Source organism: Parastagonospora nodorum, assembly GCF_000146915.1.
Source record: "Parastagonospora nodorum SN15 chromosome Unknown scaffold_2, whole genome shotgun sequence".
In the NCBI taxonomy this organism is placed as follows: Eukaryota; Fungi; Ascomycota; class Dothideomycetes; order Pleosporales; family Phaeosphaeriaceae; genus Parastagonospora; species Parastagonospora nodorum.
Genome location: NW_001884550.1, coordinates 1,217,252 through 1,240,039, shown reverse-complemented (window position 1 = coordinate 1,240,039; position 22,788 = coordinate 1,217,252). Strand labels below are relative to the sequence as shown.

The following is a 22,788-nucleotide window of genomic DNA, read 5'->3' as shown; positions in this document are numbered from 1 at the left end:
GCATAGCTCTCTAGGGTAAGTACTATCCTTGAAATGCAATTCTCATCCTGTGCTTCCGGTGCGCATCGGCGCGAGCAACATCTTGCCATGCCACATGTACGTGATCGAGAGGAACGTGCCGACGCAATAGCTATGATCGAAAGCAGGAATGCTCGCTTGAATAACAGTACAAAAAAAGCGCCCATGTCGTTCTGGGAGCCTTCCGGGCACCACCATCGTCCATTGGGGCCCTTACACCACAGACCACCGTAAGCGCCATGACTCGAGCTGCGATAATGGGAAGAAAGATAGGAACATGAAATGAAACTCCTGCGACTGCGCTCTCGCTCGAGCAGCAGCACAGCAGGTTGGCCGATCGGACCAGGGTATCAATGAAATTTAATGGTTTCGAAAGAAAGGAAAATGTCGCACACGCCGTAGGCACGGAGAATCGTCGTACTATGCTTCCTCTTCCTCCTTGAACATGTCTTCGTCGCTAGGCGTAGGGAGAGACCTGTTCTCCTTCTCGCTTGTATTGTCCGCATCCATATCCGGGGCGAGATGCTTGGATGGAGTCGTCTCTGAGATCATGGTGTCTTCCATGCCACCCATAGCGGAGTCGTCGTTGTCATTATCGCAAGCCGACTCGCGAGCTGACTCAAAGGCGCCCTCATCCTCATCTATTATAACATGCTCGTCCATACTGGGTTCTGCTCCGTCTGCGCCTGCCTCTTGCTCGACTTCACCACGCGCAATAGGTTCGAATTCTGCATCGACCGTTTTGAGTACCTCCATCACTTCAGCGCGCAGCGCACGCTCCGCGTTGAACAGAACAGCCGTTTGGTCGAAGTGCACCTGTCCTCCGCCGAGCACTCGTGTGTAGTCGCCCTTCATCTTGATATAGATTTCGTCTGCTCTCTCTTCCATGACATCCTCGAGCGCCTTGCACATAGAGTCGAGATTGCGCTTGACCGTAAGAGTGGCATCACTGAACATGTGATGACGGCAGCGCTCTACGTAGTCGCTCATGTGCTGCTTCATACGCTTGTAGCTGCCTGTGCCACTTTCATTGGCGCATATGTCGTACACAGTATGCATGATGTTGGCAATAGTTGGCGTGAAGTCGCGGTTTGCGTCGCGCTGGAGCTCGTTCATCTTCTCGAGCAAGACTTGGTTGAGGTCCACAAAGAGCTGCTCGTAGGTATAGATCTGCATTTTCAAAGTAGTGAGACTTGCGATTCCAACCCCGTTGCTACGTGCTCGTTCTTCAACAGCCTCGTGAAAGTTGTGTAGCAATTTGCCAGAATCCCGACATAGGGCATCGAAGGCTTTCGGTAGGCGATTCTGAAACGCACGCTCCCAGCCTGTAGCCAGCTTTTTGATGATCGGGTTGACCAGATCAGCGTTAAAATCTCGATGGCCAGCAGTAGCTGAGTGATACGACCCATCGCGACGCACTACTGCTTTGTACGTTCCCCAAAACAGCCCGCCGTCGGCCTTGTGCGCACCCCATTTTGAGGCAGTCTCAGGCGCAGCGATGATGGCCTCGTTGATCAATTCGGGATATTTGTCGAAGATCTGAGCATTCATCTCCTGCTTCGTGGTGTTCAAACACGCTCGTACAGCATCTTCAAGACCCTTCTCGAGCTCACCTAGTCTCTTGTCCAGGTATCTGACTTGTTTGCGCTTGTCGTCATCCGTCATTTTGAGACCTGTGCTATCGTCAGACGCCCATAGTGAGAAGGTCGTCAATTGTTGGCAGAGACTAAGTAGAAACATTCTGGCTGTCTGGATACGCCCCGCTTCAGTCAGCTTTTTGCAGTGCGCTTGAAGCTGAGGTATCTCGGTCTCTTCAGGCGTCTCGAATCCTGGCACTGGTTCGTCCTTTTGAAGTCGTCCGCTCATCTGCTGGTATGCCCGGCTACTGACACAGAAGACAGGAAGGGACTTGGCGACCTCATCATAGTCTCTGAGCTCTTCGTCGGGATTGAAGTTGTCCTCATCTTCCTCAGCAGCGTTCTCTTGGTCGAGCTCTTTGATACCAGCAGCAAAATCTTGCTGGATGGCGCGTTTTGAATAGTCGTTACGTCCAGCGATGCAAATGTGACTGATCTCGGATTTGATTGCCGCAATCTTCTTTTTGTATTCGCCGATCTTAGGTCTGAGCTCTTTGATCTTCTCACTGAGCTCAAGGCTCGAACGCCGAGCTGCTTTTTTCGCTTCTCGTAGTTCCTTAAGTTTGGCCTTAATCTCTTCTTCAGTGAGAGAATTTTGAGGTGCCCGGATATCCTCATCATCCGAGGAAGCACCCTCACTTTCAGATTGGGCACTGTCCTCATCAGAGACAACGAAATCTTCTTGTGAATCGTTAAGCTCTGTGTGTCGTTTTTTGCGAGCATCTTTCTGTTGGGGTTGCTTCTTCCGCTTCTTGTTCTTCTTGGGCTGGGGCGCGTATACAGTCTTTCCTTCGTCCAAAGCCTCCTGGAGCTCTTCCCAAGTCTCGATATCGTTGCTAGTCTCTTTTTGAGCGACCTGATACACGTCCCGCGACTCTTGCAGCTCGTCTATATCTTCTTTAACCCGCTCAATGTCCTTCTCCAGATTACGCTGCTGGTTGTAAAGTTCCTCCACTTCATCTTCCAGTTCTAGTGAGTCGACTGCTTCTGTGATAGATATGTCGTCGGTCTTCGAGCAGATGAATGTGACGCTAGAGAGGCCACCGTCGTATTTCAATTGCCGTTTGAATGATTCGCCAAGTAGAGTCTTTGCGGCCTTGTCGTCTACTGCGCGGTTGATCGGTGCGACGATCCACAGTCCGGTGCATTGCTTCATGTAACCTTGAGCAACTGCGGCACGAGCTGGATTGGAATCATGTACTCCTGGTAGATCGACAATGACGGCGCCGGTGGAGAGGGCGGGCGCCTTGACATAGATCTTGACCACCTTGACTAAAGGCCAGTACTCCATCTCGAAACTCTTCTTGGGCTTGTCGCTGCCCTTCGTTTTGCCCTTCTTGGTGACTTTCTCCTTGCTGTCGACGTACCTCTGCAGTTGTTGGTAGAACGAATTCGGACAGGCGCTGTTGATTTTATTTGTGGTTCCAAGGATTGCAAGCACTGATCTCTCGGACATGAGACTCTCGACCGTACATTCGTTGAGGCTGTCTCTTGTCCTCTTGGGGTAGACGCTGTGAAACTTTGCCCATGCTATTCCAGCGTCACTGTTCTCATCTGCTACATCTCTCGATACCGCGCCATTTTCGGTCATGAACTCCTTCATGAGTGTTGCAACTTCCTTCTCCCAATCGTCGCGCGTTATGAATTCGATTTCAGCGCGGTATCTGCTGGAGGGCTCGTCGCTCGTGTTATAGCTCATCTCAGTTACAACTGCAGTACAGGCTCTCATGCAGTTTGTTGGGACAAGGCGCTCTTCATCTAGCATGGCGTTGATGACACTCGATTTGCCAGCTCCCGTGTTGCCCACGACACCAACGATGGTGCGTTTCCTGACCGCCTGGGGCACCAACTTGTCGATTGCCTCGATCCATGCTTGCGCATCTGCAATTTCGGGATACTCGGAAAAGCTTGACTTCAAGCGCTGCAGAACCTTTAGCGATTGCGTAACGCCTGCTTCAAGCAGGTCCGGGTCTTGTTGGGCAATGATCTCTCGGATAGCTCGATCCGTGGGCTTGGCATCTTCTTGACTCGCTTGCTCAGGTGATGGTTCTCGATTAAAATATCCTTCTGGGTTGAAGAGTACCTGCGTCTCTTCTTCCATGTGGTGATGAACAGGATCCGGAACTTCCTTATCCTTTACAACGCCGCTTTCCTGTGGGGCCAACAGCTTTCCAGGCATAGTATCAGCCGCATCATCATGGCGTGGGGAGATATCTACATCAGTGCGTGCAGTGCTTAAATCTTGCACTGCAGTCGGAAAGTGCATTGCCGCTACCGTGCTGGCTAATGGAGGCATTGCTGACTGTTGTATAGAAAAGACAGGTGCGTTTTCAGATGCTGCATCAGCTGGTGCGGGCCTCATCGAAGGAATTAAGTTGAGGGCTTGCAGAGAGAATGATTCGTCATTTCGAGGCTCATCCTTCACACGACTAGTGGCAATAGGCGTTGTTGGAGGAACACTGCGAGTGGGTGTTGTTGGACGAATCTCGCGGGCAAGTGATGCCTCAGCATTTCCATAAGGACGCTGAGGTGTAGGCTGAGCATCAAGGAGAAGTTCGTCTGTCCGACGGGCTAAGAAAAGAACCAGGTCGCCATTTGGCTTGAGAAAGGATTTGATTGTATCGTCCATTTCGACAAGGTCGTCCTTAAATCTAATGTGGAAGTCCACATCCTCATATCGCTTCTGGTAAGTATCATGGATCTTCTGCATGGGGATTTTCTGCATTCATATTAGCCTGGCTGTGATGCAGAGGGCGCATTACCAAAAGTCCTCAACATACCGCGTGTCCGACCATCCACACAAAATCTAGCTCGTCGAACACATCTTCTGGCGCTTTCTCATGGCTCAGCACGCCTATCCAGCAACGCTTCGGTTTCAGATACTGTGCGGGGATTGCTCTCCTGGCCCTTGCTTCGAATTCTTCCCAGTCGGTCATTGTTACAATCCGCGTATCCGCGCACGTCGTCCTGTAGCAATTGTGTACGCCGTGGCAACGCGACACCCTTGAGCCTTACATGTACTAGTAATGCAATGTGGGGTTTGGACACAGACGTACGGGTTGTGAGCTATGGCTAGCTCGACCTGTTGTGCAAAACGGATGTGTAGTCGGGATGGGAATGTAAAATGGGCGCCGCACGCGTCGCGTAAAGTTTGGCCCCGCAAACGCGCCTGCCCACGTGATCATCCATCGCACGCTCTTATTGGCCCAAGGGGCCCTTCTCCACTTTTCACAGCCAACAGCAAATGTACAACCACGATACTGATGCGCTGCCGCCTAAATAGCGACTGCACTAGGCAACACATTCTGCCATCATCCACATGTTATCGATCGATTGACATTACTGATTCATGCATTATTGCAGGCTATCGGTTACGACAAAACGCGAACAGGGCCTTCCAATAGCCTGAAGCTATGCACAGGATCCTGCCACGGAGAACGAAAGCTAGCGATGCTGGGTATAGCCTCGGGCAATTAAATCGGCCACCTTCTTTTATAACTTGGTCGCTTTCCGTCGTAGGCGATAACTTGTAGTAGGATGCGACATGAGAGGTGTGTCGTGTAGGTCCATTTTGTACAGCGCAGTGCCGAAAGATGCTACCGGAACATGCTCAATGAGAGAGATAAGCGCTTGTTCGCAAGCAATAGTTTGCGTTGCTCCATTCTGTGCGCCCGGCCACTGTTCCAAGTCACGGTGCTTACACGCACAATGTTCATGAATCTCTTTATGCAAGACATTGACTACAATTCCACATAGAACTTCAGCTAAGGCTGCCCTTATCTATTCAGTGCTTTGTTCCCTTGTCTTCTACAACTCGTCCACAATGCTGCTATACGCAAGATATTTACTCTCGAGAGCGGTGACGTTCATATCTGCACAACTTCAAGACCTACTCATACCAACTATGACAGACCAGCAAACATCTGATAAGCGCACAGCGCCCGAAACCAGCTCCGGAATCAATAGTCTTATTGCAGCAGCGAACAAGGATGATCGATTCAAACTTCTTGAAGACGACCGTGTGCTAGCTGGGAACTTGGAGAACCCTATACACCCCATATTCTCGTGGTTCGATTGCGATGGGCCCATGAAGCAAATGCTCCATCTTGCTTCTCAATTCCTCGCTCACGATTCTGTCCTTATCTTTTTTGTACCTCTATTGTATGGACGCGAGTTGACGCGGAATGACACCAAGCCAAGGAGGACTTACCTATCAGATCCTCTTGCACATGCCTCTGGCTTAGAACGGCAAGAAATGCTTGCAGGCGTACGACTAGCGCTACGCTGCCTAGCGCACAGCATCGACTTTCGGTTCATGAAGCCCGAAAAGCGAGTATATGCTCGAACGCTAACAAAAACAGCCAAAGCAGTCCATACATCAGCGTGCTCTACTATATTTCAGCAGCGATTAATCGCTGTAATCGAGATTACCGATCACTTCCTGCGATTTTACCACTCCGATGACGGGTACAAAGCAAGCTCCCGCTGCGCACAGTTCCGCCATGATTTTCTCTTTGCGTCCACGCTTATTCATGAGATTTCGCATGCTGTAGGTGTTATGCGACGTGGAAATCTCATGGAACCATGTGTCCACGTCGATGATCCGGATTCCGAGTGGGGCTATGCTTGGGAACAATTCGTCTTCGGATGTGTGATCAATCCGCAGGACCGAACCAAGCTTGGCACGAACCTCCTCATGCGAAAAGTATGGGGAGACGCTACCGCAGCAGAGGAGGCTGGAGGCAAGGAATACAGCGATGTGTCTATGTCCTATATTGCACAATGGTTCCGTCAAGAGACCTGGGACATTATTGCAAACCGCGGTCCTACAGCGATACCTCCACCTCCAGCTCACTTCAAAATACAAAGCTCGCGCATGTGCGGGGCTTGGATTGTTTCCACTGACTGCATAGCTATCAAACCAGACTTGGTTGCTCTCCGCCGAGCATGGGAACGACAGCGTGCAAGTCTCAATACTCTTAGTCGCGAAACACCAACTTCTTCCAAGATCTTTTGGCGCTTTCTGGACACAGAAAAGCTGCAAAGGTCGAATGTTCCGATGCCATTACGCGTACCTTGGTCATCTGGAAAGAATCAAGGTGGTCATCAGAAGGCCATTCGCACTACCAACAAATCGGCCTTAGTACCTGAACCGGAGTCCCCCAGTTGCGAGCAGACCCCAATGAAAGGCTCCATCTCCACCTCTCGCAAGCGTAAAGCAGCAGAGGAGATCGAGATTATCCGCATGAGCAAAGTCCAAAAATTGTAGTACTGCCTGTTGATCTATGTGCGCCGCCCCCAGTAGTGCAATCCTATGTGCTCTACTACGAAAAGGACAGGACTACCACCCGGTGTTCCGATAGGATCACGCTCACCGCTCCATGACAAGCTAGTGGTTCGGGGACTGTTCTACCTATGTAGACATGCAGGGGTTCGCCCAAAGACGGCCATTGGGAGCAGCTCTTGCTTTCCAAATAGCGATAAAATGACTTTGGTTCTCAGCAAGCTGCAGTTCCGTTCCAAGACTATTGGTTGAATGCGAGTATGCGAAGGTTTCGCCATTCGTGGCGAACGGCTTCGTCGCCACACCGAATAATGGCGCGCATCCCTCGTCTTTCATCTGTTATCACACCTTACCAGGAGACGGAAGGGAGGATCATTATTTGACCTATTTTTGGTATGATTTTCCATACCATTCGCTCCGGCCCGCGGGATGGGTCTGACAGGCTTGCACAGCCTCACTGCAGGCCGCTCATCACCCAACCTAGCAGGTCCGCTGCATATCTGCACTGCAACACCATGTTGATGATCACAACCCTTTCGTATAAACGCAATTGACGGAGACGTTGCTTCTTCGGTTGAAAGATGGCAGGGTTACTTGAAATTGCACCACCACGAAAGGTCGGAATGATCTTCTACCCTGCTTGCACCTACACCGTTAAGCGATGGATCGACTCGGTTGCATGACTAGTCTCCTATTTCAGACGATGGCTTTACCGGGTCGTGACCATGGTTGCGCTGTTGTGGCACCACGGCTTAGGCGAAGCTTTCCGCCCCCAAAAGCTCCCCGCGCCCCATCTTGGAGCTATACCTTTGACGTTCATCTCGGCATGTGATACGGGGTTGAATCCACAAGTCCCACATTCCCTCCGTAAATTTGGTTTGTAATGATCGATTCGCATTAGTATGGATTCTAAACACCGTCACAAAGAGATCAAAATGCGAATTGTACCCTCAAACTTCTCGTTGCAAGTCCCAAATCTTGATTCGATATTTACCTCCGTATCGCCAATGTACTATAAGAGTGTCACGTCGACCATAAGCACCGGCCGCCATGCACCCTGTCCAAGCCACCATCACCAGTAAGACTCCGACGGCAAGAAGCGAGGAAGTACAAACGTCCATATGCATGTGCTAGTCTACGCTTTTGCCGGAACGAGGTCTGCATTTGGTTTCATGTACCCTATCGAAATACCTTGCTGCCGCATTCAAATCTCCGCTGCTCCAAGGCTCACCACAAGGCATTTTCCTTGGAGTCACGCGGTAGTTGAGGGATACGACCCGGAAGTATGGACGTATACAGAATGTCGCACGTAACTTCACCTTTCGAGAAAAACGGTTGTGCATGGTATGGGGGCGGTGTTACTTCTTTTGGCTATAAATTAGTTGATTTGCCTCCTCGTCCTTCATAGGCTCGCTCGGGGAGGGGCACGTGATCGCAATTTCTTTTTAGGATGGGGCTGGTATGTCATTGTCCTGCAGTGATGATGTAGTGACATACCGACAATGGATGTGGAGCATCGGACGGGGATTGGAAACTTGCTGGTACACCGCCAGAAGTCCTTCAAAGTCCTCACGCAGAAGGTTGTCTATTATCAGTTAGCATTGTCGAATTTCTTCTGACCCACTTGCATGACTCTGTACTTCTTTTGGGTGGCATTCAGTGTAAGATTGGCTGAGAACTTTGGGTGCTTCTAAGCTCTAGATACTGGTTCATTTGCTCTTCGATATCATGGACGATATCATGGATAGTAAAGTATATACAAGAAGGAATTCTAAAGATCAGCCCGCAAAGCGACGCAAATCAGGCTTCACATCTGATATTCCCATATGGTTCCATAGCGAGGGTATTTTAAAAAATGAAAAGAAAGCTTTGTTATTCGTAAATCATGCAAAGTGACAGAAGGGAAGTCGTGACGCGGATCATTCAGCCGCTTCCAGGATTTCTCCATCGAGCCTCCAACTCTCTTGCTCTTGCGGATGCCTCTGCCCTTCTTCTTGCATGTGCTTCTGCTTGACTCTGTGCGTAGTCTGGCAACTCCTCGTCTAGTAATTCATCATCTTCTAAGCCTAGCAACTCGAGTTCTCTGTTTACTGCAGCCATTTGAGGGCTTTGTTGTAATTGTAGCGAATCTCCGTTTCGTGAAGGACTGAGTGAGAAGCCTGATATGACCTGGTTTGTGAAAGGTGGTGGCTCAAAGTTCTGCCAGTCGGTTCGTAATTGTCTGGGTGTCGTGGTCTGCTCATGTTGAAACGGAAGTGGGATAACATCGTTTCCACTTCGTCGGGCGAACAGTGAGCCTCGAAGCTGAGGTGGATCGTTTGGTGAGAGAGGGTCTGCGTCTTCTGGCAGGCCGGTGGTCGCTTGTACGAACAGTGAAAACTGCGAAGGATCACTGAAAGAATCTGTAGGTGACAGCCAAGTGTGTGGCCGTGGTCTATGTGAGACACCCTCTCGCATTGTGGGACTTGCACTGCTGGTGTCACTAGGGAAAGTGCGGGCGCGAGGAGGTGTCGTGTCAAGATAGGCACTGGGTGATGAAGGACGTGGTTGTTGGGCAAAATATGTAGTGTCTGAAGGTTGATGTAGTGGTGGAGTATACGACTGATATATCATGGCGTCTGGATAGTTCGCGGCTGCTGAGCTGGCGCGAGGAGCTCTTGATTGCGCTGAAGGCGCGGCGTGGCCATACTCGTACGGCGAGCTAGGCATACTGCGGGAATATGCATGATCCCATGAGGTATGCGTCTGTACACTTAGGTTGGCGCCAGATGCCGAGTGCCGCTGGTTCGACTGAAGTGGTTGATGTGGTTGATGTGGTTGGGGTGACAGGCGAGTGGGATCTAAATGGCTCGAAGGAGAACGTCCAAGCCATGAGCGTAAGTAAGCCGGTCTGCGTCTCTTCCTTTCAGATTCTGTTGGTGAGGGCGGCAGCGCTTTGTTCAAATCGATGGTAGTGGATATGGACGGTATAAGCGCAAAAGATCTCGTCGAAGCCGACTGATTGGAGCCGGTGCTCCTCCGATGATTTGTCTCTCGATATGCTGATTGCTCAGAAGCGCGACTGGAGCTTTGTTGTTGTTGTTGTCGTTGTCTGGTAGAGCTCGAAATATTGAACCACAACTCGTTCTCTGTGTTAGCCAAGCTCCCAGGTCTTTGATGGTCATGATGCGCCATGGTCGTTTGCTCCTGGCCTTCGGCGCGACAAAGAACACCCCGAATCTGAAGTGAATCCAAAATTGAGTCGGGTTCCACTGATGCCGACTGACTACCTGGTATATGTTTTGCGACCGATGTGAGGATGGTCAGCAGTTGTGCGTCTGGTAGCATCTCACAGTCTCATGTGGGAGTGTATAATGACTGTAGCTGTACTCTGGAATGTACAAGGATGGTTCTTAGGGCAGCACTGTGAGGTGCGGTGACCAAAGGCAGTAGTCCGCCCAGGTGGCATGCGCTAATGCTGCACAAAGACGGGAGTCAGCCAGCTTTCAAGATGATATGAGCCAATTCGAGATCCCAGTTGCCTGCAGTTCCAGCTCGCATGTATCCCGAGAGTATGGTCCGAAGAGTAGGATAAGTCAAGGTATCTGTAGGGGCTAGCTGATCATTGTAACGGGATGCGAGGCGCAGGGGTGCGGCGAGCGATATGCGACAAGGGTCAGTGTGCACATAGAGCTCGCAAAAGGAGAGTCCTTACGGCCGACTGAAGTCGCGGCGGCCTTGTTGATTCTATACTTCAAGATAACTATGCATGGGGGATGGGACGGGACATGTCTTCACGGAGATTATTGCGAGAGAGCTCATGACCAGGTACTCCGTACTTGAACTGAGTTTGGAAGGATCTGAGGTGCCCGGTTGGCCTGAGATGTTGGGCCATAGCTCAGACGAGGCTTCAGAAGCTAGCAAGCGACGAATGCGGAACTATGCGAGGCGTTGGGTTTGGTGGACTAGGCGCAGTAAGGCGTGCGGCGAGGCTCAAATCGGTACATGATCACTTGAACAGGCGACATATTAGACTGCATTTTCTCCGCCATATCAGCATGAAACCCGATGATGCTAAACAACTTTTCGGGCGTTACGCTTGGTTGCATGCGCTGAGCACAGCAAACTCTCGTCAAGAGGGTGGCGATGAGGCTAACATGAGATGAAAGACGGGTGCACGGGTGCACTGCCCCTCCTAATTTTAGGAGCGGGCTAGTCCGGCTTCAGCAAACTAAAGATGGAGGTACCGAGCCGACCCCTGTCTCTTCGTACATTCTTTCTCGGCGACATCCCATGTCGGCAATTTTGACATCTGAGGGGCGATGTGATGATTCAGTGATGATCGAGCTTCTATGACAGTGCTGCTAGTCTTATGTTGTTGCCACATTTGCCACATGCACCCCTCACATTCATTCAGACTACAAGCTTCGAGTTACGAAGAAACAAAACAGCTTTCTTGGGGCATTGTTGATCTACTGTCACATGCATATCTACGCGCCTCCAGACACAAAGCTGAGAACGCTATGGCTGCTCAGCTCTCACTCGTCGAACCCCCTTTCTGTAGGAAGAATTACCAACTCTATACCTACCACGCGCTTGCGTGCACCATCAGCCTTACACATTCGTCATCAGGTACCCCCAGCATCTCTAGTCAGACTTTTGTTGGCTGTGGACCTGGAAATTTAGCGAATGCGAAGGTTGTTGGACGCCTGATCTCAGGCTTTGGCAACATCTGTAACGCATCCAGAGGGCAGCACACTTGTTCACTGATAATCAACATCAAAGCTCACGATTTGTGATTATGATTGAACAGCGGGGTGCGTTAGCTTATTGCGTCTGTATCAAGCATGTGCTATTGTGCAGCAGTAGCACGTTGGCCACTGTCTGTCAATTATAAGTAATATCTGTCGTTCCTGGACATTGACACAAGACAGCGACCGACAAACACGCTCTCTCCAACAGTGTGTAATTGCCGACCAACTGCCAACCTTGTGGGTCGAATCCAGCGACTGAACGTCCCGTCCAGTGTTGTTACTTTCATCCATGCAGCGGCGTTTTTCTTGCGTGCCAAGGGAATTTTACAATTTTACTTGACAGGTATGATGGAGTACACCTCATAGTGCCGATGTGTGGAGGTGTCATCAGGAATTTCCAACATAAACTAGGGGCGATGCGTCAAAGGCTTGCCATAGTTTGTGCTCCGTCTGCTACCATGGTGGTTTGAGAGATTGTACGGGCGTCTTCCCGTGATGTGAAGCAAAAGCACAAGACAAAATGGCCAAGCGCTGTACATGGACCGTATTGTGGGTACGGTCCTGGGCCCGACAAGCACTCGCATCGGCTAAGTCCGACCGTTTGAAGTCCTTGCAAGGCAGACCGCGAGTACACAACCAAACGAAACCAATCACGGAGACACGTCCTGAAGAGGCTATTGTATCCATAGTCTGTTGGATATCACAGATGGATGTTCAGTCTTCATTTTGAACGCTTGCCGCGTCTCGCGAAATGTCCCACCGTTGATCCGCATGATATTGGGGTCCACAATGTGTTCCACAGGATCACCATATCTTTGGTCATTGCGCTGTCGGACACGCGTTCTACAAAGACGTCCAGGGACGCAGAACCAGATGCACAAAAACTTCGCTCTCACAATTGCGTTTGAAGATTTAGAAACGTCATTCTAGCAAGCGGCAATTTTAAGGTTGCAATCGGGCCTTGAACTCAGCACATCCATGCAACAAACACTTTCCCCAGATCGACGAAGAATTGGCCACCACTAGGGGCGATGAGCAATCGTTCGCGCTCTGTTCAGTTTCTAGTGGCCGTTAGATAGACTAGCTATTATTATGTTACATGCGGGCCTGAATAGACTTGATAACTAATTAGATTATCATGAGGTCGAGGTAAGAGATCTTCCGAGTGATGCATCCCCCACCTTCCTAGTAGTGTTCATATTCCAGATACAACGCGCGCGGTTATTGCATCACATGGTACCCTCCAAGAAGATTATGTTAGATGTTGGTAAGGAGTCCGACGCGCCGGGCGTGAGAGGCCTCAGGCATCCCTCAGCTGACGGGCTCTACGTCACGGTTGAATGCACCAGCCTTGTTTCACTGCACAGCCAGGGACCTTAACCCGGAATGCCTGAAATGGAACAAAGAACTTATCCAAGAGAATTGAAGGTAAACTATTTACATACACACTGACGTAATCACACTTGACTAGCATGCCCCCTGCTACCTTTCGCCCGTACAGGCCTCTCAATCTCCAGCACACTTGCAGACCAAGTATCCGATTCACTATCGAGTCTCATCGTCTTTTCCCGCAGACCTTGATCCCTTCGCGCTTCTAATCTAGCTGCTACCATATTCCGTCCCATAATCGCGAAGCGCACGATGAAGAAGATGGCTGTCATGCCGGCTGCATACCCAAGTACATGCAGTACGATGCTAGTGTTACCGTGCGCAGGGTTCATCCACTCGTATACGTAAAAGCCTTGCGTATATCTCGTGAGATACGATAGACCGAGATACACACTGAGAACAAGAAGGACAACTGAAAGATGAGACACTGGTGGCGTGGCAGTTGCCGGTAGGACGATTTCGGTGATGGCGAAGACGCTGTTCAGGCCATGGACGGACAGATTCATCCACTGCTCAAAGCGACCCGCTGGCCATCCAGAGTTCATCGTACCCCAGAACACGATCGTGACGAGGAACGGGAAACAAGTGATTGTCGAGTAGTAAAGGCTGTGTGCAAGCTGGAAGGCTTTCGGCCACTTGTGCAGCCAGGTCTGCTGTTGGAACGCGAACACAAAAGTATGCACACTCGAGACGAGGAAGTAGAACCCAAGAGACCAGAAGGTGAGGTATGTGAAGAAGCTGAAGGATTGGCCGATCGCGGCGTTGGATTGCTGAATGGTATAGCTTCCGATGTTTACATCCTTGAGACTGATTGTCGCAGTGTTTTTAGCGAGCCATGCGTAGCATATGATTATGGCTACGAAGCTGTACAGGCTCAAGATTGCGCGGATGCTGGCAAGGACAATAGGCGAGACAAACTGTGATCGGACGAAGGTTTTGTTCGGATCGAACCCAATGGCCGAGTCAATGCCCCAGGCTTCCCAAGAGAAAAGCTTCATTTCGAAGTTGAGGTTTGGGAGATTATTGAAGAGATAGACAAAAGCACACCGCCAAAGAAGTTGCTTGGTCGACTTGTATAACAAGCAGATGAATGTAGATCTGCCTGGTATCCTGCTGCTCTATATGTAGTCCACAAGCCTTTCAGCTGATACTTCGCCTATAGTTCCTTGAAAGCCACGTACCGTCCATAGACACTACCTGAGCACGGTTTCAGCGACGCCGCAACGCATCTACAACGCCTCTCTCTGAAGGCTCATCGCGACACAAAGTCTTCGCTTACCACAATCCACCCAAGAGATGCTTTCAGCTTCGCGGGCCAGCCCCACGCCAGCCCTACCGCACTAAAAATTGGACACACGCGACGTGATTGCCTACTCACGATGCTTTTACATGTTAGCGAGATGAAGCGCGCATATTCGTCAAAAACCAAGATCGGCGTGCCCGTTAGACAAATCTGTGGAGGGCTGAAAGCACCAAAATAAGTGGTGACTAGTAGAGCTGAAGAAGGCGCGATGCTAGTTAGAGTAAGGCTGGTGAAAGGCTAGACTGGATGCGGTTAAAGTTGACAGCACGCGAAAGAGCCTCATCGGACGATTGTTTTTCTGTGTAGATTGGACGCTTTAACTTTATTGTAAGTATGCAGCTGGTTGTTCTCGGACCTCAGCATCGCATTGCACCTTTCAGCCTCATGTTCCGTGCGCACCTGACTTAGTTCTCGTCAAATATTGCCTTGCCCCGACGATCTTGTGCGCCTTTTCGAATCAGGATCAGGAGCGCGCTGGTTGCCCGAGATGCGTCGCTTTCGAGTGTGTTGTACAGTCTTGCCCTTTGTACCTTCGTCAAAATAAGAGTTCCTCATGTCCTCTTCTTCTTGCCCAAGCGTATCGCATGTGTCATTCCAATGTCCGTTGTTGCTCAGCAGCGCATCGAACCTATGCTGTACACTCGTATCTGGAAAGATTGCTCTCAACCTGCCCACCTTCATCTTTAGGTCCGGATCCTCGATATCATCTAATATTAGCTCCCCATCAAGAGTACCTTGCGACATCGTATTTGAGCTTGTCGATTTGGCGGGTGACAGTGCATGCGAACTCGTCGTAGCCGGAGTACGCAGTCGTCGTGGTGGCTTACGATCGATCTTCGCAACACCCTCGCTACCTGGCTCACCTCCCTTGACGACTTTGTTCGGTGTTGGGGCTTGCAGTGTCCATGATGGTTGAAAACTCTGACGGGCCAGATCTGCATTCTTGACAACGGTCTTGACACTCGGCGCACTCCAGATCGTCCGACTCCAGCGATTCGCATCCGTCCAGCTGCTTTCAAATTTGGATTTCCTCATGACCTCATGCCCGTTCTTAGAGAAGATTTCGCTCGCACGCCAGTCCTTGTACTCGATGTTCAGCGGCGTCTCTGGTATCGTGACCTTGCCACCATGACGTCGCAACGGGTTGGTCGGCTCAAGACCTGGCACCCATAGCTTTTGATCTCTGGTAAAACCGCCTAGAACGCTGACATAACGCTCATAAGCATGCTCTAGGTTCACCCTACGAGATAGGTTGTCAGCTTAATGTCGTTTTGCAATTAAGAAGATCCCACTTACCGGTTTGGTTCGTCATTGACCACCAACCCGTCCAGTCTCTCTATCCGTCCAAATGGCTCAATGTAATGCGCCTGCAGCCAAATTACAATTGCATAGTCGCTCGTAATTTTCGTTAAGCTCAGATGCTCAAGCATGTCGGTGACTGTGCCACCTGATGCGACGCCATGGGGCCACTTTGTCTCGCCATTTCGTCTAAGGATTGGTCGAAGCTTCGAATCAGACGTAATTTTGTACATTGGCTTGTATGCGGTATGGTTGAGAGTTGTATCATAATGGATAGGCGTAAAGAAGGATTTAATAGTCGGACGAGCTGATGACATTGCAAACATTCTGCAGAAGAGTTCGATTGCGCTCGCAACGTTTGTTATTTGTTATGTAATGTAATTGTATTTGCGAGGCGAGATGTGAAGAGAATGTGCGAAGGAGCGCTGACCGAACGCTTGAAGGTGAGAGGAGTGCTTCCTGTGTTGGAAAGCGCCATGTGATCACATGTCTCCAGCGGAGCAACTACGCACGTGATACCATGTAATCATGAATACCATTTGGTATATGTCTGCTTCAGAAACCCGATACCCGATATAATTCTCTCCGAACGGCAAATATCACAGACACTCGTGCCTTCAAGATCAAGGACCTTCAGTTTATTTCCTCCTTCAGAAGCCACAACCCCTCAGCATATGTTGTCATTAACGTGCCCATACAACTCCCTCAATCGAAAGCATACACAATTGACAACTCTGATGATTCGAATGTTGCCCCACACAAAACAGCGATGCGACGCGGTCGAGGTCTCATCAAAAGAGAGTGAAAGAAACCACAAGCGTAATCATCCCCGTGTACGGCGCGGTGGAAGGAATGGATTATATTCGCAGCGAACACCAATGGCCAGATCTTCGACTTCCACCAACACTACGAAAGATGTGAGAAAAGTAATGCGTCTTCGAGAGGAGGAAAAGCGGTGAAAGTCCCCCGCGTCCAGGACAATTAGAGTTACTGCATAGAGTGGTCGGAAACCTCCTCCTCATCTGCATTGGTAGGCTCGGTGGCGGTCGACTCATCGTGGTGAGCAGGTTCCCGGTTGTCACAACAGAATCTCGGGACGGCATCAATGTCTTTCCAAATGCCGCCAGCGCTTCGACTTTGCTCCGTGGTATCAAAGGATGCGAGATAGAGATTTCGAAACACAGGTCAGGCCGCTGCTTGTATTCGAGAATCTGTCCGGGCAGATGTGGCATGTTGCTGTAAATCTCATGCGTGTATGGCTGCGAGTTTGCTGTAATGATGCTATAACTGTGCAGGCGCTTGAATCCCGCACTGAGGACTTCTGACTCAGGGCACAGGGGTCCGAGGTGGTATGGAGTGGAGTAGAGTGTACCCTTGAACATAGAGTTTAGGAATATTATCTGGGACCAGGAAGACGCGTCTGCCCAAAGCCCAAAGACGAAATAATCATGACAAGGGGTACAAGCACCTTTCATGATACCGTGGAATTCTTGTGCATGTTCAGCCCGAGTACCGTCCTCCTGGGGATTCCAATTACGTGCACACGGGGGTTGAATGCGATCTTCAAAGGGCGGAGTAACGGAAGGCAAGTCTATCCTGGTGGGCGTCCGGTTCATGGCTCTGGCAGTCCAGCATGTAGAAGTACCGAACTTCGCGGATACGCTGCATCGCTGCTGTCACGCGTCTACCAACAGGTTACGGATTCCGGCCTAAGGGACTTGTACTTTAATTACAGTATCTCCAAAGGTTCAGTCGCGCATCCTTGTCGATGCTGAACCAAGCAAAGAGCTGCGATGGTGGACACCCGCGCTTTCGATTGTACAGGCTTGACGCATCATCGCGACTTATGGAAGACGGAAACCCCCAACTTCGTGTCATAGTGGTGACACTACGCACTGACCGAACCTCAAATCAAGCTGGCGAAAGCATGTGCTGATAAAATTGCTCTGATTCCATTGATAGCAAGCATGTTCAAGGGGTTGAATGTTGAAAGTGACACCCGTCGTCGTTGTGACGACCGCATTGTGACTTCGCCTGGTGATGCCACGCGGCATGACTTCGCGAGATCACCTGTGGTTCTAGAAGCCACCCGTGATCTTCACCTATTTATGCATGGAGAGAACGTCGCTCTTATAGACATCCGCTCCAGGTCTCTTCCCGCACCCAGTAACGACCCCAGCAACATGCCGAGAAAAGGCGCAAACGACCCACGCAAAGGTAAAGGAGCGAGCGAGCCACCGAAATCTACCCCACCACTAAGAAGCGACTTCAAGTACCAAGATCGGCCACGACGCCACTGGATTATCGTACAAGAGTTTGGACAAAATGGTGGGGGCTGTAATGGCGGTGTCGCCAAAGTAGAAATCAAGGACGACCCGGTGGACAGATTCTTCTTCGAAAAGCGCTTCGATGCGAATGTCATGTTCCTCGTGCACAAGGAGGTAGGATTACTTAACCAGCTCGGCGACTGGCCAGGCGTGGTGAAGATGGTAGATCATTTCATCGACGAGAAAAACAAGAAAGCGAGCGTGTACATGGAGTATTGCGACGCAGGTGATTTGGAGAAGGTCATCCAGGATTCTAGGAAGGGAACTAGGCAAGTTCACGAGCGCAAGATTTGGCAGTGGCTGATCGAACTGATGGATACGCTGGTGTACATGCATCGCGGACCGGAGCCTGAGAACGATAGGAAAGTGCTGATGTACTGGAACTCAGTGTATCATCGCGACATCAAGCCGGGAAACATTCTCTTAAAGACTGACCATAAAGCTGGTAGGGTCGTAACGAAAATGGCTGATTTCGGTTGTTCGGTATCGGCACATTGGACGCATATGGTAAAGCGAGATAAGCCCGAACAAGTGTCCATGACCTCTGCTCTTACACCCGGCTATGACCCTCCAGAGCATCCAGAGTACTCTGGGGCTACCGACGTTTGGCAAGTTGCGCTTGTAATTGCGTGCACATGTTCCTCCATCATCGCACCCTGGAGCAAGCAGTGGCCAAAGGGACAAAGATGGGACAAGGCTGCGCCAGCAGGTCGGAAGTATTCGCAAAAGCTCAATAAAATCCTTGCATGGTGCTTGACAGAAGATCAAACGCGGCGTCCCAAGCCCTTGGAGATATCGAAGCGTGCCAAAGCGGACTATGCGAGCATCAATCTTCCGCCAGACAACGACCCTATGGTCATTTTTGGGCGAGAAGTTGGCCAAGCAGTGCAGACCCCACAGCCAGCGTTCTCTCCCGGGCCAGCGTTTGGTGGCCAGCAGCCCAACTTTCAAGGCCAACGACCAGGGCTCGACCCGCATGCCTTTTCCGACCCTGAGATACAAAGGATGGAGAATCGAGGCGGTCAGTACAACGATTTCGTGCAAGATCATCGATCACCAATGCCCATGGCTTCTATGAATGGAATTCTGCATGGTGGTGGAGCATACCCGGCATACCCCTTCGAACCCTGGTACGGGCTAAGTGGGAATGCGCCAGGTAGACCACATGACTACTTCTCTGGCCGTAGGCACTTCCGCGATCCGAGAGATTATCGAAGGGGATGCTAAAGGATGTCAACTTCGAATGGTCGTTATAGCAAGGGCGCAAGTGCTTCAGCCATGATGCCAACCCCAAGACTCTTCCAATTGATGAATCTGTACAAAGTTATACTGTTAGCATGCCTTTTTGATGACACCGTGAAATTTCTACTTACCGTAGCTGTTGGAGGAAATCCGTGAGAGCGTTCACAGGCGAACCAGAGGTCACGCAGCATTTCTTGATCATCCCGGACAGTGAAGCGATCCCCGACTAATGCGACAGCAAAACATGCCACGAACTTGCCAGGAAACACCTTTGGGTTTGATAGTGCAACGCCGCTGAGCGTGCGCACATCTTCCTGGACTATCTTATCGACCACTGCTCGAGATTGTTTGTGCGCTGGCCCTAGTTGAGGTATGGCAGGATCGTGGACAACCAAAAGCATGTGTGCGAGCGTGTTGTATTGCATACCCATGACATGAGCCTTTTCGTGAAGCCGTATATCTGGAAAATTCCTTCCACTTCCATCTCGGTCCTGGCGGTAGAAGAAGGGATCAAAGCTCTCGGGTCTGCGTGACTTCCACGATTTATTCTCGTCCATCAGTTGATTATACCGAGCGATGCTGTGCCTTCCTTCACCGAATGCGAAATTACACACGTCTCCCAAATGCGCTATGGTGCGGGTGGCCCATATAGAGTCATTAGCAGGCTCGAGTGAACGGTCGGCTGGGAAGATGTGTAACTGGAAAGCTCGTTGCGTCATGAGAGATATCCATAATTCTTGCCGGAATGCTGCCCAATAGATAGCTTGTCGAAAACTAGGTCCAGTAGTGGCCGCATATGACTGTTCGGCAGCACGTATGATGGCTTGAGTACCGAAGAGATGACCTTGAGGGTCAGATCCGATGACAGAAATATTCATCTCCTCGAGTAGACGCAGAATAATTGTGGCCGCTAACAGCGACTCCTCCTTAATAGCAACGTTTTCGTTGAGAGCAGGGATTAAAGTGTCGAAGCATCGCTGGTAGTATGCGTCTGCGATATATGGGTCAAAGTCTGTAGTGCGGCTTAGTTGCCGTGCAGACAATGCGAGTATAGCATTCATCAGCGTGCTATTCTTCTTCGCTCTCTGAACCACATGTACACCGAAATGGCACTCATTGTCGACCATGTCGAAGAACAGCGCGACGTTGTCGATGTAATGCTGTAGCAACATAGCTTCCTGTTCATGCTCTAGCGGCCATAATATAGGCTGGCCTGGCGGCTGTTGGTACACGAATGTACTGGACTCCGTTCCCTGCATATTATCAAGCGGGGAGTGGTCTTCATGATGAGATCTTGGTAGGATCCTTTGCTGCTGCGGCTGACTAGGCGATTCAGAATTCAGTAGTGAAAGCACTGTGAAGCCATCGGTAGGTGTCACGGCTGTATAGGGTGGGGAAGCAACACCGCGCGGGCTTCGTCCACTTTTGGTTGAGCCTGGCTTCGAAGATTCGTCATAACTGACCAGTGGGCTATTGAACGGAGATACATGCTCTGTATATTGAGAACGAAGTTCGCTAGACTCGTCCAGGAACTGTACTGCGACAAGCGTTAACAACATGTCAAGATGCACCAATCGATGCCATACGTCGAGGGGGCAATGAAACCCATGGTTGGGCTTCGCTGAAAGACTCCTGGATCGATGACCGTCGAAAGCGTCTGCCTGTCTCATAGACGCAGTCCTTCTTACTTGCTTCACATCTACTGCATTTCGGCTGCTTGCCGTCGCCTAAAGACTCGTCAGCCACCGTATGTGAGGATTTGACGGAAAGGAATCATACATCGGTAGTGACGCGTGCGGCATCGATTGCTACGAAGGTCAACAGCTACCCGATGGTCTTAGCGTACGTGCTCTCGATGATCTCGTACCATGGCATCGGTTGCAGCTGTTGTGTCGGGTCCTTAGGTAGAGGAACGGTTCTTCGGAGGAAATTACCCGCGGGGGTGGCAGAGCGCTACGTATTGCTGAAGTTTGTGCAGGTGCGACCGCGGAGGAGTGATGTACCACTGTGGCAGGTCCTGAATTAAGGAACTTTCGCCGAGATATTCGCAATGCAGCCAATGGTTCTTTGTGCTTTAGTAAGACAGAAGTTGACAATCTTGAGTGCGCAAAGCTTGCTGATACACGCGAAATCGACCCCACTACCCCACCTTTTGCAGCACCGAAAGAGGAGATTCTCCCCTGCAACCTCCAGAACTCGTTGCATCGTGACCCGAGCAGGCATCATCGTGCAGGCTGCCCGAGAAAGATACAAGTATAGATGGCATTGCTGTTGCCTTTGCATTTTACTAATAACCACTGTTGCTGATGCTTTTGGCTTGATTCTGGCGTTGCCACTCGGAAACAATATGCCTCATGCTATGCCTCCAGAGCAAGGCGCGCCGACTTTACATAACCAGAAGTTATTTGTGAATGATGGGCTGCTGCGGTCCGATCAGGTAGGCGAATTGAGGCAATCGTCGCCAGGTTTACCCATGGATGAGATCCGACAGAGGTACAGCGAAGATGGCTACGTCTTGCTCAAAGGGCTATTACCAAGAGAAGACGTGCTAAAGGCCCGAGAGGAGTATTTCAAGATGCTGAGACCAAGTGGCGTACTTAAGCCAGGCACTGAGCCAGTCGACGGTATTTTCGACTCAGAAAAAGATTCTTCCGATTACCCCGGCATTGGCGCTGGCGCAGTTGGAGGCAATGGACGTCCGGGAGCAGAGACTGCTGAAACTTTCGTCAATCTAGCTCTCGAAGCGCATTATGCAGAATGGTACAAGGAGACATTTTGTAAACATCCAGCGCTCAAAGACTTCATCGCTCGTATGACCGGCTGGGGCGCAGACACATTGGGCATTCGCAGGAGTCTGCTGCGCAACAATACTCCGGGAAACAAGGCAATTGGTGTACACTACGATCAGATCTTCTTGCGACACGGTGAGCCAACAAGTGTGACAGCATGGGTTCCGATGGGTGATATTGGGCTGACCGGTGGCGGACTGATATATCTGGAGAATGGTGAGCATCAGCGCCTTGAGACGAGCAACACCCCCTGACTTCTATCTGCCAGGCCACACACTTGGGCGCGAAATTGAAGCGGATTTCGCACGCAAAGCGGCTGAGAGCGGCCTGACTGATGATGAGGCGAGGAACGCCTTCAACCAGAACATGCTGTCGACTGGATTACTCGCCGACGGTCCGAAAGAGTACTCCGACACGTTTCAGAAGAGATGGCTCGTGACAAGCTATGAGGCAGGAGATGTCGTCCTCCACAATCCATTCGCGATCCATGCTTCGACGCTGAACTTTGATCCCAATAATGTCATTCGTGTCGGTACTGATCTGCGTTTCGTCGATGCGAGCAAGCCCTGGGACACGAGATGGGACCACGACTATCAGTTTGGCGACGGCGTGTAGTCGGCAGATTGATACGAGAGGGCAGATTGAGCAGGGCCATGCACAGTTCTGGCGATTTGCTCGGCGTTGATGAGGTGTCGAATGTCATCGCTCTTTGCTCCGCAAGGGTTATTCTTAATATCAATCTGCGCATTCCTTTGAGTCGCATGCTT

General features: G+C 50.6%; 9 protein-coding genes across 9 annotated transcripts; 3 read left to right on the top strand and 6 right to left on the bottom strand.

Moving 5' to 3' along the window:
* Positions 1 to 438: 438 nt before the first annotated feature.
* SNOG_01652 (hypothetical protein) lies at positions 439 to 4,591 on the bottom strand (the record flags this gene model as incomplete). The annotated part of the gene is made up of 3 exons (XM_001792236.1): positions 439 to 3,869; positions 4,083 to 4,374; positions 4,436 to 4,591. The coding sequence occupies 3 exons, from the start codon at positions 4,589 to 4,591 to the stop codon at positions 439 to 441; spliced, it is 3,879 nt and encodes a 1,292-aa protein (XP_001792288.1).
* Positions 4,592 to 5,559: 968 nt separating this feature from the next.
* On the top strand, positions 5,560 to 6,924 carry SNOG_01651 (hypothetical protein; the record flags this gene model as incomplete). The annotated part of the gene is made up of 2 exons (XM_001792235.1): positions 5,560 to 5,988; positions 6,058 to 6,924. The coding sequence occupies 2 exons, from the start codon at positions 5,560 to 5,562 to the stop codon at positions 6,922 to 6,924; spliced, it is 1,296 nt and encodes a 431-aa protein (XP_001792287.1).
* A 1,938-nt stretch (positions 6,925 to 8,862) lies between these two features.
* Positions 8,863 to 10,113, bottom strand: SNOG_01650 (hypothetical protein; the record flags this gene model as incomplete). Its single annotated transcript, XM_001792234.1, has 1 exon — positions 8,863 to 10,113. One exon carries the CDS (start codon positions 10,111 to 10,113, stop codon positions 8,863 to 8,865), a length of 1,251 nt encoding a protein of 416 aa, XP_001792286.1.
* Positions 10,114 to 13,129: 3,016 nt separating this feature from the next.
* On the bottom strand, positions 13,130 to 14,059 carry SNOG_01649 (hypothetical protein; the record flags this gene model as incomplete). Its single annotated transcript, XM_001792233.1, has 1 exon — positions 13,130 to 14,059. One exon carries the CDS (start codon positions 14,057 to 14,059, stop codon positions 13,130 to 13,132), a length of 930 nt encoding a protein of 309 aa, XP_001792285.1.
* Positions 14,060 to 15,088: 1,029 nt separating this feature from the next.
* Positions 15,089 to 16,141, bottom strand: SNOG_01648 (hypothetical protein; the record flags this gene model as incomplete). The annotated part of the gene is made up of 4 exons (XM_001792232.1): positions 15,089 to 15,162; positions 15,192 to 15,604; positions 15,661 to 15,869; positions 16,094 to 16,141. 4 exons carry the CDS (start codon positions 16,139 to 16,141, stop codon positions 15,089 to 15,091), a joined length of 744 nt encoding a protein of 247 aa, XP_001792284.1.
* Positions 16,142 to 16,650: 509 nt separating this feature from the next.
* SNOG_01647 (hypothetical protein) lies at positions 16,651 to 17,279 on the bottom strand (the record flags this gene model as incomplete). Its single annotated transcript, XM_001792231.1, has 2 exons — positions 16,651 to 16,798; positions 16,846 to 17,279. The coding sequence occupies 2 exons, from the start codon at positions 17,277 to 17,279 to the stop codon at positions 16,651 to 16,653; spliced, it is 582 nt and encodes a 193-aa protein (XP_001792283.1).
* A 567-nt stretch (positions 17,280 to 17,846) lies between these two features.
* On the top strand, positions 17,847 to 19,462 carry SNOG_01646 (hypothetical protein; the record flags this gene model as incomplete). Its single annotated transcript, XM_001792230.1, has 2 exons — positions 17,847 to 19,173; positions 19,401 to 19,462. 2 exons carry the CDS (start codon positions 17,847 to 17,849, stop codon positions 19,460 to 19,462), a joined length of 1,389 nt encoding a protein of 462 aa, XP_001792282.1.
* On the bottom strand, positions 19,263 to 20,841 carry SNOG_01645 (hypothetical protein; the record flags this gene model as incomplete). The annotated part of the gene is made up of 3 exons (XM_001792229.1): positions 19,263 to 19,304; positions 19,364 to 20,769; positions 20,790 to 20,841. The coding sequence occupies 3 exons, from the start codon at positions 20,839 to 20,841 to the stop codon at positions 19,263 to 19,265; spliced, it is 1,500 nt and encodes a 499-aa protein (XP_001792281.1).
* An 864-nt stretch (positions 20,842 to 21,705) lies between these two features.
* Positions 21,706 to 22,636, top strand: SNOG_01644 (hypothetical protein; the record flags this gene model as incomplete). Its single annotated transcript, XM_001792228.1, has 2 exons — positions 21,706 to 22,237; positions 22,290 to 22,636. The coding sequence occupies 2 exons, from the start codon at positions 21,706 to 21,708 to the stop codon at positions 22,634 to 22,636; spliced, it is 879 nt and encodes a 292-aa protein (XP_001792280.1).
* Positions 22,637 to 22,788: the final 152 nt, after the last annotated feature.